Source organism: Gobius niger (assembly GCF_951799975.1).
Source record: "Gobius niger genome assembly, chromosome: 4".
Lineage (NCBI taxonomy): Eukaryota > Metazoa > Chordata > Actinopteri > Gobiiformes > Gobiidae > Gobius > Gobius niger.
In genome coordinates this window covers 29,307,474-29,325,450 of record NC_136855.1, presented here as the reverse complement: position 1 = coordinate 29,325,450, position 17,977 = coordinate 29,307,474, and the positions used below count along the sequence as shown (strand labels likewise).

The 17,977-nt window shown below is 41.1% G+C and overlaps 2 protein-coding genes across 2 annotated transcripts; one reads left to right on the top strand and one right to left on the bottom strand.

Moving 5' to 3' along the window:
* Nucleotides 1–171: 171 nt before the first annotated feature.
* mrps11 (mitochondrial ribosomal protein S11) lies at nt 172–2,009 on the bottom strand. Its single transcript, XM_079555314.1, has 5 exons — nt 1,840–2,009; nt 1,422–1,697; nt 1,221–1,350; nt 1,052–1,117; nt 172–512 (listed from the first exon to the last, which is right to left on the bottom strand). Exons 1-5 carry the CDS (start codon nt 1,926–1,928, stop codon nt 405–407), a joined length of 669 nt encoding a protein of 222 aa, XP_079411440.1. The 5' UTR covers nt 1,929–2,009; the 3' UTR covers nt 172–404.
* A 465-nt stretch (nt 2,010–2,474) lies between these two features.
* On the top strand, nt 2,475–9,654 carry mrpl46 (mitochondrial ribosomal protein L46; the record flags this gene model as incomplete). Its single annotated transcript, XM_079555230.1, has 4 exons — nt 2,475–2,756; nt 3,928–4,129; nt 6,658–6,828; nt 9,309–9,654. The coding sequence occupies 4 exons, from the start codon at nt 2,475–2,477 to the stop codon at nt 9,551–9,553; spliced, it is 900 nt and encodes a 299-aa protein (XP_079411356.1). The 3' UTR covers nt 9,554–9,654.
* Nucleotides 9,655–17,977: the final 8,323 nt, after the last annotated feature.

Genomic DNA, 17,977 nt, shown 5'->3' with positions numbered 1-17,977 from the left:
GTTATAGCCGTCCTACTGCTATATATCAAAACTATTACTATTACCACTTCCTTTCTTTTCTCGACATCACCAGTGCTGCAACATTATCTTACCATTTAAGGGCTACATTTAGAACTTCGAATTGAAGGATGTATATTTGTAGAGACTTCCCCAATTATTTCCCCTTCAACCAAATATATTTGTTCATGTATGATAAATGTTTGCACAATCATTAAATGTTTGTTTCTGATTCCTTGTAAGTGCTTGTTTTACTTCAATGAGAGATATATTATTAAAAGGAACCCCTAATGCACCTCCCATTACTGTCATGCTCAAATAATGAATGCAAGGCCAGGGCCATATACAAAAAAAAGTATTTTACTTATACAACATGTTAGCTTGCATAAAACAAAGTACACTAGGCATCATGTCCTCCGAGCTTTGCGTGGGCGGCATCCATTATGTGGCACAGGCGTGTTGTCAGTGATCGATACCACCTCCAGACCTCCCATTGTTAGGCCTTGGATTGCAGCCTGCATAAGACAGAAATGTATTTAATGACACATCGAGGTTGACAGAAAGTTACAGTTTTCTATTCAGGCGTGACATACTTGTCCCGGTCTGTTACAACACAACTATACGTGTGAAAACTGATGTCTATGCCCACACTTATTTATTTGCAAATACTAAAACATTTGGATACATTTGCAACTAATGTCAGCGGTTACCAGCAGCCTCACTTCCATTTTTCAGGTGACTTTATTAAGTTAATATTGGTTTATGGTAAGGGATTGAGGTTAGGATTATGGTTAAGATTAGGAAAAGGGATTCAGTGAAACGAATGTAGGGGCGGGATCATGGCACAGCTGGGTTGGAAGATGGAAAGACGCTGTCAGTGTGGGCCAGCTACCACAGTGTTTATATTTTTGGGGAAAAAATAAAAAGGTTATAGTCATTGGGGGATAGAACAAACCATGTCAATCGGTGTGTATTGTTTTTGTTCCTTAAAAGTGTCCAAGTAAAGATCAAAGATTCAGCTACTGTGACAAGTCTACATTTTTAAGCCACTTACCAGACGCCCTGGGCCAAGTCCTTTCACCACAACACGGACATATGTAACTCCTTTTACTGTTGCTTTCTATTTACGGCGGGGCAAAAAAAGAGATTCTGGTCTATTTACGAGTAAAAATACTGGGATACTTGGTAATAATCCAAAGGTTAGCAACTGAATAGACACTTACTGCTGCAGCTGAGAGTGCTGCCGTTTGAGCTGCAACAGATGTTGATTTCTTAATGTTTTTGAACCCTTCTGTCCCACAGGATGTCCTGACAAGAGACCTTCCAGCACAATCTGTCACCTGAATGTGTGTGCTGGCAAACACATTTAAGTCATTAAGTCATAAGTATAGAATACATGTTTCCTTTTCTTCAAAGAAACCTACTTGTTATATGTGGCCTTTACATGAACTTCTGCCAACTCCTCAAACTTCTTTCCACCCCATCTCAGTGGACTGTCCTCACCCGGTAGTGGTGGGATGTGGCTGAAAAATAAAGAGAATTTCAAGTTACAGTTGCAATATTTCGTGTAAAGCAGCACAGATACAAATACTCGCCTAAAATCTTTAGAGGTGGCTCTTGAGTCTGTGGTGGATTCTGCGACCTTCTGCAGACTGACAGCGCTGCTACATAATGTTCGCTGCATTACACCTCCAGCCCATCTAAAACAAAAACAAAAATCAGTATGAAAACAACATTAAACTCAGAAGGAAACTGCATTATGCCACTGAAATAAAAAGATGAACCGCAACATGCATACAGTGACATTCAAAGTAAGCTAACACAGAGATGCTGAACATTTACCGTGGACTTCCGTTGGCATGATTCAGCGAAGCAGCCAGTTGACGACACACAGCACTTGTACAACTGATCACACACCGTAAATTAAACATGTTGCAAATATTAACGCAAATATACCACCATTTAATAAGACATTGTAGGTAAAAGGCAGTCGTAACGTGACATTGAGGCGTGAAAAACGCGTCACCATGGACTACCCCATTGTTAACCGTTGTGGGGGGGGGTTATTCATTTCGTTAGGCTGAACATAGGCAAGATTCGCTTCATAGCTTCATTTTCAAGTACAAATGAACATAGTAAAAGCTAAACAATTCAAAAGCAACGCTAAAAGTTGTGTGGAAAAAGCTCGAAAAAGATAATCACACACCTTTATTTCGTAATGGACTGTGCCAACAAGCCGAAAAGCATTTTGGGAAGCGCTGCTGCCTTCAAGTACAACACAGTTATTTCGCAACTCAGCTGTTTGCGGTGAATCTGTAAAATGAAGCACATGGCGTTTTAAATATTGAGTTGTGTATTAGTTACATTATCTCTAATATGATTCATTACCTACACAGGTCGAAGCTTGAAATATATATTATCTTTTCTTTCTTCTTTCTTTTATCACCGTTGGAACCACGTTTACATATTGTCAGTGAATGCAACAAAGGGTAAAAATGGCTGCTCCCTGTGGAAGGATGGCGAGTCGATCTGTCGTACAGTTTTTATGTACCTTTTCCCGTACTACAACCGGGAAGTTGGGATTTCGCCAGTTTAGTTCCAGTTCTGTGTGCCGGATGGCGCTTAAGACCAAAACAGTTTCGGAGTCAGCCTGCCCTTCTCCTTACAGTTTATCGGCTGCCGTGTACCTGCAGCGGCTGCCCGTGCTGTCCGCGGACTGCACCGCTATAGAGCAGGACTTCAGAGACTTGATGCTGCAGGTAAATCAACTCTTCAGTCTTTAAAACGTGCATTTACAGTGGGTTTCGTTGCTTCACAGACACTTGACTTAACGACAACGATGTAACACTTTAACAGTTGAAAATGGGGAATCGTTTCTTCTGTCTGAGGGTTCATGTCAGTCATGAGAAATGATTAAAAAGTCACCTGACATTTTTGGAGATCAGGAATTTGCACAGAAACTGAAAATAAAGCCAAACATTCCTTTCAGTCCTATGATTTTTTTCTGGTCTATGTCACGATAACAACATTTGAAGTTTGAAGAAAATATCGTGAGAAACGATATTCTTGACCACTCGATGGCTGTGAAACGAACTAAAAAAAGAGAAATGTCGATATTCTCTTGTTCTGAAAGACCTTCTTGACATATCTTTAATAACACAAGTTTCAATCAACAGGAAACTCAATGAAACACAATGTAGGCTACTTCTGTGACATTATAAAATAGGATAAAGAAATAAGGAAATGATTTGAGTGAATGTAGTGACGATAAATATTGAGCCAAAAATGTTTATTTGTCATTTATTAAATACTAAGTCAATATAGTAATTATCGTGACAGGCCTACTTAATGGTACTAATTTAAAAAAACTGAAACACATGAAATTATTTGAATAACATAGTTTTACACTTATATTGCGCTTTACAAGCTTGTGTTAACAAGGTTCTCAAAGCGTTGTTAGTTATTATTCATTCAATCTATACTAACTGGTGGCCACAGCTGCCCTGTAATGATACGAGACCTCTGTGCCATCAGCTCCTCCGACCACCACCATTCACTCATTCACACAGGCAAAGTGGGTGAAATGTGTCCACCTGTGGGATTCCACCTGCCGACCCTTCTGATTATAAGACGACTGATTAAGCCATTGTTACCCATTTAACATGTCAGGGATAACGCCCGACGAGTTGTCCATTATCAGAAATAACTGGACGACGTGGAGGCGTGAACCGCCCGACACAAAGATATAGAATGTGATTTAACTGTTGCCGGACTAGCTGTACATGATCACTTTTTAACGGACACCCTCCAGCCAATCAGAATGGAGTATTCACCCAGACCATGGTATAATTTATGATATATTATACTCTGCGTGAAAAATTGTGATACGTAATTTCAATTTCATTTCAATGATGCATTTGGCTTTTGCAGATTGAACTGGAGAAAAGTCTGTTGTCAGACCATGAGCTGCGTTTGAGGGAGGACGCTGAGCGAATGAGAAGGAAGCAGTCAGAGGACTATGACTCTGATGAGGAAGACACAAGCATGGATCAGGACATTGTGTTGGCCCAGGACTTGGAGGACTCCTGGGAACAGAAATTCAGAAGCTTCCAGCCTGTTCCAAGAGTCATAGGTCAGTGCAAATAGAATACATTTGGCGACAGCTCTTTCAAACGAAAATCCAAACCCTTTGCTCAATGACTTTCAAATTGTTGCCTTTGGAAAAAGTTATGATCTAGTCCTAAGATGTGGTGGTTTGTTTCATGAGTTGTTGATTTAGCATTGGTTAGGGCAATAGGTAGCGTTCACGTGACATGACAACATTCTAAAGAGCCTGTAGTTTAACATTGAGATGGAGGCAATTGACAGTAACTATGGTAACTGTGGTAACTGACAAAATGCATATTTTTATGTCTTTGTTTTTTGGCTCATATCTCAGTCATTGCTGGATGAATCCACATGAAACAAAAACTGTCACAAAGTTCATTTTCTCCTCTGTCAGCTCAATTTTCGTTTTGGAGATTTCTTACAAAAACTGCATTTCTCCCATAGAGTTGTATTGGCCCTGCCCTCCATCTGACATTATGACATCATCCCATTCTAAATCGTACTATACTTTAAAAAACATTATGTAATTGGTATGTGCAATATTGCAATAACATTGTGATATTTTACTAAACCGTTTCAATACTGTATGTTCCACTGAACACAAATTGTGAGTAATTTGTTTTTCAACAGATTTTGTTGAACAAAGAGTTAAAAAAAAATCAGAACCAAAACATGACTAAATTAAAGGAGCTATATCATGCTATTTTAGCCATTCCAAAGTTAAGTATAGGCATTTATATGATATATTGTACCTCTACCACTATGGAGCACTCATTTTTGTGATAAATATAAGTGTTTTCTGGAGGTATTTTTCGAACCCGGAAGACACAACGCTTCGATTCAGTTAACTCCGCCCCCTCTCTCTGCACATATAACTTTACCGTAATATAAATAAATAGCAATAAGTGAAGTCACTTCACGATGCAGTTATACGGAGTTGACATCTGCAACACAGCTTCATAAATGGCTAACACACATGCTAATATGCTAACACACAAGCTAACCCGCGTTTGGATTTGGATTATAAAAGTTAATCCACTTTGGTTCTGGCGAAGGTTCACAAAACATCCATCAGTGACAGTCACAGAAAAACAATATTTTGGTGAAAGTCGCTGAATCCAGGAGAAAAAAACAGCTGAGTGGCCTCTTCTTGAAAAAGGTTGAATAAACTCCTCGTCCTCGTAGCCAAACGCGCTTCTTTTTCTCCGTGACATGATCGTTAGTTAAGAATGAAGAACAGGTGTGTCCAGTTATAACGAGCTCCATCTTCACAGCTGCAGCGCAAACATGACTGATCTGTTCAGACGCGATGTGTTTGTTTTGGCCACAGCTGACCTGGAAGCACCTCGGGCACATCCTTTTTTTATTTTTATTTTTTTTATTTTACTCTTTGTTTCTCTCTTACGACATAAATAATGAAAAGGCTGTTTTACAAATTAAAATCAGGCCGTAAGCATAGAATTAAGACATTACATTACAGACGTCGAGCACTTCCGTTCCGCTGTTACGACACAACTGAACACTCAGTCGTTCACCAGGAGAGGGAGGAGCAGCTGCTCAGAGAGCAGGATTCAGGAGGATTACTGAGAGCTGCGTGAATGAAGCCACAAACCACTCTGGGGGTGTTTTTGATAAGGAAATAGCATAACAACATGGCTAAAAGCAACAAAAAGTCGATTTCGCATGATATAGGACCTTTAAGGAAATTTAACTTTTGCACTTTAACAAGTTTGATGCAAAAATGTGATCATCACAGTTAGATGGAAGAGTGGTTTTGCGATGTATTGCGGTTCTTTGCAATGCATGTATGACATCACCTAATTTTGTGATAAGATATTGTTCAAAGCAGTACAATGAAAAAATGCTTAAGTACAATATATAAAGTACAAACGGGAACCTGTGTGTGAGATTGGAGAACAGGTGTAATATAAGAGTGCTTTGGAGTGTTGGAGAGAAGGCGAGCTGCTATGTTTTGCAATCTATAAAGGAGGGATTTGTTCATAGTGGTAGACATTGCAGTAGTCAAGCCTTCCACTGAAAGATAAAAAAAAAAGCCCGAATAGCCTTCTCAAGGTCTGCTCTGGTTGAAAAGGGCTTGACATAAGGCCCAGGAGCCTAAGCTGAGAAAAAGTTGCTCTCACCAACGAACCGACCTGCTCGTCAAACCTGTGGTGGGAGTCCAAACTTTAGTGTTCAAGCTACATTTGAATGTCAAACCCCAGTCATTAAACAAAGGGAAAAGAATGAAAGAAAATAAGAGCCCAATGTGGCAGCAAAGATTTCCTCTCATCTCTGCTCACATTCATTTTCAAACAATGCAATTACTGTCTGGAGAGATCTCATAACACCATGTTCTTGTAAAATACCTGTGTGGAAAGCTCTTGTATCACGTCACTGCACACATTCTGATGCTTTTATGACATTCCTCTGTCTGCCTGCCGCGTCTCCGCAAATTAGCATTTTAATCCTCGTCTTCAAAGGAAATGTATGTAACGCTGTGGAGGATTGTGGGAAAGTGGCTTCATCTTTGACCTTTCTTTTTTTTTTTATTAGATGATGTGGATAAAGACTTGACTTCGGTGCAGCGCTGCCTGATGGACTCTCTAGTGCTCCTGGCTGAACAGAAGGTGGGGGATCAGAAGTTGTGGCTGCTGCCTCAGACGCAGTGGCAGGTGGGTGAGACGCTGAGGCAGACGGCAGAGAGGGCCTTGGCTTCACTCCCAGGTGAGAAGTGAGAAGGAAGAACTGCGTGTTTATATTTACTGAGCACTCTGAGCGCGCTCGTTTAGTGATTTCATCGGGCTAATAGCACAAAGGTCAAAAAGTACCATTTCTGTGGATATCGCTCATGGTTAAGGTTGTTTGGGCAGAAAAGCCTTGGCACTAAAATGTTGTGCTTTCAGAAAACATCAGCTTAAGGACATATACCATAATCTTATACTTTTACCACATCCAAAGGAAGTGCATTACAGCTACTCTTTACTGCTGTCTCTTCTCTCTACACACTGCAGTGGTGCAAATTTGTGTGGTTAACATCTACAAACATCCATTTCATTATTGACCAGAAAGTCCTGCTTTCTCTTTTTCAGGAGAGTTCTGATGATGCATCATTGCATTTGGATATGTGCTGTTTGATGACATGGCACCTTTTTAATGTCATGTATCAGAATAAAAACATAATATGAGGGATTTACTTGGTCATAACATAACTGCAATGCCCGATTGGTGCAAATATATTTAACCTTGTGAAGCCTGGATTAATTGATTAAAAAAAAATGATTCTGTGCTTTTTCAATCGACCACAGTGATTTAATGTAATGGAAAACATCATATTTGTCCAAAGCCCTCTTTTTATTGGTTATTTTGGTGAAATTGATATTGAGAACGGTCAAAAAATAAAACTTTTAATCTTTAAATGTCAGACCTTCCTTAATTAAAAGGTCAGCTTGCAAAACATCAGAAACATGATCTGTATTTATAAAATCATTTCCCTGTTCACAATGTTAAAAATGAAAGCCTTTAAATTACATTCACCAAACAGTCTGTGGATTCTTTCCTCATTAGTAAAATGAACATGAAGCGCATTAGTCAGACATTCTTAACAATAGTCTAGTCTAAATGTAATTCAGTGGTAGTTGTTCTGAAAATAAGTCTTACCTCATGACAAATGACAACATGAACAGTGTGCTCTTGGTTCAAATAGATTGAATAGTTAAGCTGAGGTGACGAAAACAATCTTTATATTGTGTTTGGGTACCTAACCCCAGTATGATAACGGCCCCGGGGCCCAGTTGGGCCGGTCCACCTGGACCAATCAGCTCCAGCCTTAACGGTCTTCATAACGAGGCTGCTGCGTTTCTGATCACGCACACTCAAATAATCACTCAAAAAAAAAAGTCTTTCTCCGCTCTCATGGATGCGTTCGCTGCATCTGTTCATCCCCGTTACCCCGCACGAGAGCGCACGTTGTCGGCCCATCCCTGCACTCTGTCTCTGCCCTGTCTCCCTTCTGCAGCCACGTGCGGCGAGACAAGTGCGCTGTGTAACACATTCAAAACGTCCTTATTCTACTCAGAAACCCCCGAGCTGCTGCCGCTAACCCGCTGTAAAGAGCAAAACGTACAAACAAATGAGCCACTAGCACTTTTCTTCATTCACAAATACCAAAAGTAAAGAGTTTTGGGTGGAGTCTGTTTTTCCACACGTGCGCGCGCGTGCACGCTCCAACGTGCACGAGGGGGTGTCGACCCACAGGACACAGGCTGTGGCTCAAATCTACTTCATTATTTCACTGCGCTAAGTTTTCATTTGGACGCAGTCCCCAGAGCTACAGCCAAATCTAACCAACAGCCTTGATTTATGATAATAATGATTAAAAAAAATAGTAAAGTAAGTGAAGTAGCCTATTTTAACTCCCATATATTAAGTGTATCCCCGAATTAGAAATAAAATGTAGAGTAATAAAAAATAAATATAGGCCAAGGATTAATGCCTACGTATACAGTAGCCTCTATCTAACTTTTTTTTCTTTTAAAGTACCGATAAGAGTACCCTTTGAGTACCTGATCGATAGGAGTATCGATAAGAGTAGTACTATCGATAAATCCTTAATGATACCCATCCCTTCTTCCACTAAACACATGTTGCCTGCACTTCTTCTTTTCAAGTATAACTTGGCATATTTCGTTGAATTTTGCTCGAGCACAAAAACAGCCTCTGTATTTAGTCTTGTGTTTTCCAAAAATCATTTAAGGTTGTGTCATTATAATTGTGATTTATAACTGACTTTGGTTAAGCTCTTTTTGGCATAAACTAAATGTTTGCCGCCAATGAAACTACATCCGTGCTGTAGTTAATGTTTTGAGTTGTTTTCAATCACAGACTGTTGATGAAAGAGTTCTTTCCTGACGTTAACCTGCGTCAGTGCAAGGTCTTTGTAAAGTTACATTAGTGCTTCATCCTTCTTTATTTTTCATTGATTAAGAGGAGAATACTTGGCACACCTTCATTTGTAGGTCAAGCCAACAGCGGCTGTAAGATTTAGATGACACAAAGTTAGATTAACATTTTGAAATAGTTGTGGCCATTACTGCAATTAAGAACATCGATTTACACAAATCAGAGATTATTTAGGACTGCATGTTTGCAAACGTGCGCATTAGAGCTCATCTTTTTATTCACTGTGTGTCCTTGTGTCTCTGCAGTTGGCCTTAAGGCGACTTTCCTCGGTAACGCCCCATGCGGAGTTTACAAGTACAAACTGCCCAAGCCTCTTCGCACCGAGAGTTCACTTGGGACTAAGGTATTTTTCTTCAAAGCCATTCTGTCAGACAGCGGTCCTTCTGTACCTACAAACAGCGGTCTCCTCTGGCTGAAGAAAAGCGAACTGCACAGCTTCCTCAAACCGGCCTATATGATGAAGGTCGAACCGGTCATCCTTGACTTGTAAAAAGAATAAAAATGGACAATAGCATCACAAAGTATTTCTTTCCTGTACTTCTGCTTCTTAAGTTTTGTAAGTTAAAACAATATTTACTCTATAAATAAAGTGTGTTTACCAATGACTCTGTGTGCGTCATGAAAGTGATAAGAACACTTGGCTCTGACCTGAATGTTTTAATCCATTTAAAGACAATATCAGACACATTTGGAAGCAACAGGGCTTTGTTTGTTTTGACTAAAGCGGTAATGAGAGCAAGTGAGCAGCGAAGCCGTGAGTGCGCACTTGTTGCTGAACTGAGGGGGCGTGATGGACCTGGACCTGTTAAGAGTCATCTGTTGAGCCTGGCTGGACAGTTTCGTCTGCGAACAATAGGGGGCAGCATCGACACACCGTTCTATAGGCGTGCAGTGATAAGCTATGTAATTATTGGTGTGTAGTGACCTCGGAGGAGCACTGCAGAGAGGGCTTTTGTGATCACCCTGGCTCCCTCGAATTCATACAGAAAATATCCATCAGGCAGGGATAATGTTCCTCGGACTAGCGCTGGTAATTCTTTTTAGGTAAGAGCATTGTGATGTTCCTGACCCATTTTCTGCCGGAGATTGGCCTGTTATTTCCATTTGCGTCTGCCGAGACAAAGGGTTATTAATTTAGTAGATTTTTTTTTTCTATTTTTTCCTTCTTCATCTTGCAGTTCTGCCGGAAGCCCCGCGGTCTTTGGGAGATGTGAGATAAAGCGAGATAGCGTGCAAGCGAAATGGCGCAGACAGGAGCTGAGGTGTGAGATATGAAGGTCAGGGGGAGCTGATGAAGCCCATTTGTGTGCGTGCGTGTGTGTGTGTGTTTGGTTTGCACAAAGAGGAGCCGACCGCCTCTCTTCTCTTCCCTCCGACGGCCCGGGGATGGCTGCTGTCGCCCCAGGGCCACGTCCGACGCCTCCTGGCAAATTCAAGGTAATCACAGGTGCAAAGAGAGCGCCATTCGCTTGTGTGCTTTCATCCCGACCAACGGCAGTCTGAGAGGAGCACCTTTATAGCTCTCGAAAGGGCTTTTGGAGAAACTGACTAGAGAAACCTTTTAGACTCGTAACGGCAGGCGTGTCATCGAGGAGTATTTGAATGTATTGCCATGCTGACCCCAAGCCTTTAAAAATGTAGATTCCTGCAGCCGATGGCTACTGCAGTTAAGGCTGCAGCGCATGCTTGACTACTTCCTCAGAGCTCGAACAGTTTGCTGTATATCTCTCCATGCTCTTCACCCACTTTCACCCTGAACTGCTCTATTCAATAAAATCCTTGTTAAAACAGTTGATATATACAGTACAGTACCCGTCAAAATACTTTTTCCTTTGTAGATTGTAACTTAAGGCATTCATATTTTTAATGAAGACACATGGGATTATGTTTTATCCTCTGAACCTCCTGACCTCTTACCCCTCTGCCTTAACCGAGCACATTTACTCCAGATCGGCTTTACCCAGAACTAGAAGCGTCTGAACTGGAGCTCACAGCCTCTAGACCAGTGTGGCGCCTCATTTGAAAGCTGAGTCCTACAAAGCTGATTGTAACACATTTATGTCACTTTTTTGTTGTGTTTTGTCTTTTTTTTGTCGCTTTTTTCCGTTGTTTTTTGTCACTTTCTTGTTGTGTCTTCGGAATTTTTTTGTTGTTTTTGGTGCTTTGTCCTTCTGTTTTTTTTTCCGTTGCTTTTTTATCGAGTTTTTGTGGTTCTTTTGGCGCTTTTTTTGTCACTTTTTTTGTTGTTGCGTTTTCGTCCTCATTTTCATCACTATTTTGAGGATTTTTTTCAAGAAGCTTTCAGTAAAGCCAAACTGGAGGAAATGTGCTAGTGTCAGGCGGGGGTTAAGAGGCGTAGTCCTACCTGAATCGAACACATTTTCTCCAGTTTGGCTTTACCCAAATCTGAAAAAAAAAGCCTGAAAATAGCAACAACAAAAAACACGCTGGAAAAGCAACAACGAAATTGCGACAATAAAATTTAGATCAGTTTTGTGAGTCTTAGCTTTCAACTGAGGCTGTGAGCTCCAGTCGAGAAGCTTTTTAGATTTGGGTAAAACCTGAACAGGAGAGAATGCGCAGGTAAGAGGTTAAACCAAAAAAGTTGCCGCCTTTTGCCGTGATTGCTGCTTTGTACACTTTGGGCATTTCTCAATAATAATAATAGTATTGTATTATTACTATTGTAGCCACAGCTGCCCTGACTGATGGAAGCGTGGCAACCAGTCTGCGCCATCGGCCCCTCCGACCACCACTCACTCACTCACTCACTCACTCACTCACTCACTACATTCGCTAGGCTCCCTGGTGTTCCCAAACGGTCTCCCATCCAAGTCCTGCCAGGCCCTTCCCTGCTTAGCTTCCAAGGTCTGATGGGATTGGGCAGAGCAAAGGCGGTTTGGCAATGAGCGTCACGACGTCGTCACTAGTAATGGTTTGGACTTCACAGACTGTTGGAAATCATTTCGAGTCACCTACCTTATGAAGCTCTTTGAGAAAATGCCAATTTTGAAGAATTTAAAATATAAAACATATTTTGAGTTATCTTTCCTACATAATCCCCCAAGCTCATTCATAGTTTGATGCCGTCAATGAGAATCACACAATGTTTATAAGGTTAGAAAAAAAGGAGAGAAGCCGATACAAAAAAGATATTAAAAAAGTGACAGAGTTTCACACCACATGAACAATGTTGTTATCAGTCAATGGTTTTGTATAGCCCAATATCACAATAAGAGTTTTGCCTCACAGGGCTGCACCGAACATTAACCTCTGCACCTCTAATCTATTTTCTTGTGCAATACTTTCACAATATTTAACTCTTCCTTGTAGTGCAATTACGATTAGCTTTATATGTCTTCATTGAACTTTCATTGTTTGTGTGGCGACTGTGCTTCATCCAAGAAGCTGGCAATGCTGTCAACCAATTAACCGGCGTATGATATGGTGGGGAACAAATGTCAAGGGAAAGGTCTCACAGTTTTTCAACACTGCAAAGGCTTTGAGAAAAGAAGTAAATGCTGTGAATGAACCTTGTGACTTGGAAAATAGCCATTCTCTTTGTCAGAATTACCATCAAAAAAGTGACACGTCCATGAGAGACGTTGAGAGACGTTACTCTGTGCTGTCACAGCGGCCCTGCTCCTCTTTGGGGGATTTCAGACGGGATTTTTTTTTTTTATTTTTTTTTTTTAAAGCAGCTGAATTTTTTAACCTTATTCGAGTGAGTCTTTGAAGTGGCGCGAGCTGAACGAGAGGCTGCCAGGCTTTGGAGCTCTGTTCCATTGGAGTGACCTGTGCTAAGAATAGTGCACTCTGCTGCTTATGACACTGTAGGGCTCTAACAAGAGATAAAAGCTCTGCGCCCACTCATGGGCCTTCTCTTTAGTGACACGGAGTTTACACTGTTGGACTCTGTCATTTTCTGGAAAATGATTTAGGAATAAAATGGGATAAATTGACAGACCTTCTAAGTCAAGCCATCCAAGGTTCAGTCCATCCATAACTCTTTTCTTGGTCCTTCAGGAGTCTTGCATCCTTTTATCAGTAAGCTTAATGAGTATCTCTCTACACACCGTCATACAAATTGCAAAACCCATCAAGCCAATCAATAATCACCACTTAAGTTACAGCATTATGCTGCTTTATTTTAATCCTACTGTAAAGTTCTATAAACAAAGTTCTGTAAAAGTAAAATTCTGCTTAAAAGTGAGTTGAATACTGATTTTTGTGAATTGACTGCAGGCTTGATGTGTTCTGCTGTGTCTGTGTATTTTACTGTATTCTGTATTGGTTCCCTCTGACCTGTTACATGTAAACATTTTCTTAACTGATTGAAGGCTGTGTACTATGTGACAGTGCTTAGCTCAGCCCTCAAATATGACTCTTTACTGTATCAGTAAAATTAAATTCCTACACAATTTTTTTGTTTTCCATTTTACAAATAGCACCAAGTAAAAACAGAAGTATTTTTATTTGACCTTTATTTAACCAGGAAAGTCCCACTGAGATTAGGAATCTCGTTTCCAGGGGTGGTCTGGCCCCAGAAGGGAACCTATTGTACATTATTTTAATGTTAGGGTAACCAGGGTAGCCGGAGGAAACCTTGGCAGACATGGGGAGAACATGCACAGAAACGCCAAGATGGGAATCGAACCCGGGACACTTCCCGCACAAGCGCTAGCCACTGCACCACCATGCCGCCCAAAATAAAGAAACATCACACCATCGTTGTTGTTTTTTCAAATGTCTTTGAACAACGAGGCAGGACGTAGAACAACGCGAGCCTCGGCCAGAGGAGACTGCTCTGTGAACTTTAGATCCTCCACGTTTGGACAGAATTGTTTCTCTGTAAAAGCTGCAGGGATGTGGAACTCGCTGCCATTGACTGTTCGAGAGAGCAGCACTTTACAACAGTTCAAACTTAATCTGAACAAGTGGTTGAAAGACGGTCAGATTTGTGAGCATTAACACGGGGGTAGTAGTAAATATGAGAAGGTACAAGTTTCTAAAAAACTGTATATAATTGTAATTGCTATTGTAAATACTGTAAATATTGTATCTGAATGTTTGAGGTGATCCTTTTGCCGGTGCCTTATATGTATTTTATATTGTGAACGAACTCTAAAGTCTGATGCTCATTGGTCACTGTTTAAACCTGCTGTCACTTTGCCTCTGCCCAGGGACGACAGATGAAAATGAGCTTGTAGCTATCTCTGGTCTGTGCAACACATTTGTTGTGCAATGTCCCTGTCAAATAAATAAATAAGTGAAAAGGCTAAGAGCCATCAATTGGGATAAATTTAATTCTAACTGAAATATTTTTTATGAATAATTCTGAATAACAATCATGGTTATATACGGCTCCAGGCAAAGACGTTTTGATACGTGCAAAACTGATTTCTTTGTAGCCTTTGTTCACTTATAAAGCTTTCTTAGACTAATGTACAGATCTATTTGAGTCTTCACCGCTCCAGACGAAATGGCATAACAGCTGCTCTCGGTTGACCTCTGTTGGTTTTACAAGAACACCAGTGATTTCAACTTGGTCATTACTTTTTTTTAAAGTTATAAACACACCCGAAGCTTAAAGATGACTCAGAGTGGGTTCAAAAGAAAACATTTTTGCTAGCCCCTGTAAAATGTGTTTGCCATAGGCAGAGCTTTAAGTATGAATACAACTAAATGTACCATTTACCAGGAATACACTATAGCACAATATGTAAATGTTCCTTGTCAGCGGTTTGACGAGTCAGTGAGAGCAGGTTCAGAGCGAGCACTCTCAGCTCCTCCACTATGACCTGTCAGTGTCATGTGCAGTTTCAAACGGAGGCAGGCTTTTGAAGACAGCCGCCATCTGTAGAGAACTGCACTGCTCCTCATCGCCGCTTACTTCAAAACACACCACAAAAGCTGTTAAATGTATTTACACACACACACACACACGCTTTTCCCTCACTTTCTATTTTATGCAAATCTCTAGTGGCTGAGTGGGACAAAGCAGGCCAGTCTTTCACAGCAGCTCAGCCAGAACAGTGAGGCGGGAGCTTATTGGCTGTCTTTATGTCGCAGGTATAAGGAAGGATGATACAGACCTCTTGGAATGGAATCAAAAGCCGGACCACCTTAAGCTCCTTAACCACCGCCCTCTGGTTTTAAGATATCCCAGCATGCTGTGCTCCCAGCGCTGCACTATTACTCTTTCTCTTAATCAGAGTGACAGTGGGCTTATTGAGGGGCAGGGCCCACTGCGGTGCCATCCCACTCTGCCTCTTCACTGCTGCTGTCAGACACATATCATCCACCCCATGGCCCGTCTCTGTGAGTGCTTATCTGCGTTTACAATAAGGCTGCACTATAGTGGGAAAATATTCAATAAGTAACAGCCTCCGAACTGATATTGACCTATTCGCTAGTTGAGTAGGTTTAGCTTCTCTCTGGCCACACCATTTTACATTGCTATGTAGTAGCTATTCTTTGTTTTTGAGTCTTTTCTTTTGGTACAAGTCTGTAATAAACTAATGTCTATCTATCTAGTAAGGATTAAACAATGAGGAGCAGTGGAGAACACCACAACACACAACAGAGTGGTGTTACCCCGCGAAGTGCATTAAAACTGTCTACTACACTGCTCCGAGTGGTTTAATCTGCTTATACCATGGTCCCACAAACTAAACACTTTGGCCTGTTTTTTAAGTCCTGGACAGGAGTTATTTTGCTTTTAAAGCTGTTTTACCTGAAGCTAGTTCCAGCTCAATTGTTTGTCGTCACTATGGAAACAGCTCGAGTGATATTCACCTTATTCCACACTTTTGCCTCTTTTTGCTCTGTCTTCCGTTGTCCTGACACTTCCGGTCCAGCGCGAGGCCCGTTTATTTAAGCGGAGAATGAGGGAAAATGATTTCCGCTCAAATCTGATGTTTAGTCGGTTATTTTTATGTAAAAAGGCCAATGTTCATTTGCACCAACATGTTAACACTGCACCGTTTTTCTGCAAGACCTGAAAATGGCTTTGTTTTCGTGTAGTAACTGATTTTATCTGGACTTCTCCAGTCCCATGCTAACTGATGGGAGAAAAGGGGGGCGGGCACAATTCATGGCGGCGCCCACGCGAGCATCCGGAATAAGGTGAATAGGATGTGATTTAATTGTTGCCGGACTGTGCGTTATACAGTTTTAATGCATGCCAGTTAGCATTAGAATTCTCACTGGCCATGGTATAAGTAATATAGAACGCTGGTTATCGGGAAAATAAGTCCCACATGTTTGTGTGTAGCTTGGCAATGTTTGTTATGATTCCAGCAGTGTGGTTAGGCTAGTAGCGGCAAGGCTAGCTACTTATTGCTAGCCTAGCTACTTAGTTGAAGGTGCAGTTGGAGAGGAGGAATGGTGGTGAATCTCTGGGTAAGTTGAAAGTCGGATTCCTGCTAACTTCATAAGCGATTCCCCCAACTTCTCTCACAGGGACGAGGACAGAGATAGTGTCCTCTACTACTATGTGCAGAGTGATATGAAAGACCTGTATTACAAGCACGAACTCCGTTGCCATTGGCGGTGGTCATTATTTTTTTCACAGGTCCTCTATCAGAAAATAATGAATGAATGGAAATGGATGGAAATCCCATTCATGTCAATGGAGTCTTCTACTTGCATTGTGAAGAGCCGTGTAATAATTATCATTAACTTCTCCTCAATGGTCAGTGTTTGTTGAACTTTATAACCCTTACCGGTCACAATTTACTTTACACTCACTCTTTACACACACGGTCACACCCTTGATACATTGTACCTACCAAATTTACTACAATGTAATGCATATTCTAACAATGTGTAATGACTTATGTTGCACACACACAACGGAATAATGTGTACTAGTAGTTTGGCGGTAGATAAGTCATTTAGGGTCAGGGGATAAGGCTGGGGTTAAAGTTAGGTTTATGTACCTCCAAGCTACAACGTTTCATTGTATATGTACTACACAGGTACAAGAGCAGTCCTTGCACTTTCGTTCAGGAAGAGATCTTTAGAGGAGGTGAGCGATGTAAGGAGCTAGTCTTTTCATAAGAGCAGAGCTGATGGATGGTGGTCTGACACAAGTGCTGTTCCAGATGTCTGTCTGTCTATCGATTATGGCCTCTTTCACAAGATTTAATTTGTTTCAGGCTCCTTCTTTCCCGTCTCTTGAGCGCACTAGCAACTATCTACCAACTGGCTTTCATTGACAATACATCATATTGATGTGCTGCTTATGTAAGAAAGGTCATCAGGATCAACAAAACAACCATAGACAATAATTAAATTACCCCCATATAATGCCAAGTTTCTGAGACTGCCCAAGTTTCAGAGTAAAAGCATCTATTGTAGGCCATTGTGTTTCTCGTTTGCTCACAACCTCCTCATTATAGCCAATATTGTTCTGTATTCAGCATAAACTTAACCACGTAGGTATTGTTTTGCGGTTACCTTCTCACATCTTCACAGGTAAGGACAAAGGTTCTTTTACATAATCGAGCTCTCGCCTCCCAGCAAGACCACTGGGAGGAGAGAACCACTACTGTCTGTCACCTATAATTAGAAGCAACTCTCCTTTGCGCCACTATTATCTTCCCACCTACAAGAAGGAGCAGGCTGAAGCTATAAGATATGGGCAAAACACACAAACACACCATCAACACCATGTCCCTGGGGGCTATACTGTTTGATGAATATTACCGTGTAGAGTCGTTTTATGAAAAATAGTTTGGCCTTTTCCTCATTGTTGGGGGCTGGAATCTTTTTTAAAGCCGCAGTTTGCTTGCAGAACAGGAATGCTGCAGCCAAGGTGTGCCAGTCTGTGCCGTCAGCCTCATTTAAATGAAACATCAAGGCACCTCCGTCGCCACCAACTGATTAAAAATGGATTAATCAAGTTTGG

Coding starts and splice junctions, on each gene's coding strand:
- mrps11 (XM_079555314.1), bottom strand. CDS start 1,928: ATGTTTAATTTACGGTGTGTGATCAGTTGTACAAGTGCTGTGTGTCGT. Junction 1,118..1,220: donor CAGCACTCTCAGCTGCAGCA/GTAAGTGTCTAT, acceptor CGCCGTAAATAG/AAAGCAACAGTAAAAGGAGT. Junction 513..1,051: donor GACTTGGCCCAGGGCGTCTG/GTAAGTGGCTTA, acceptor TGTCTTATGCAG/GCTGCAATCCAAGGCCTAAC.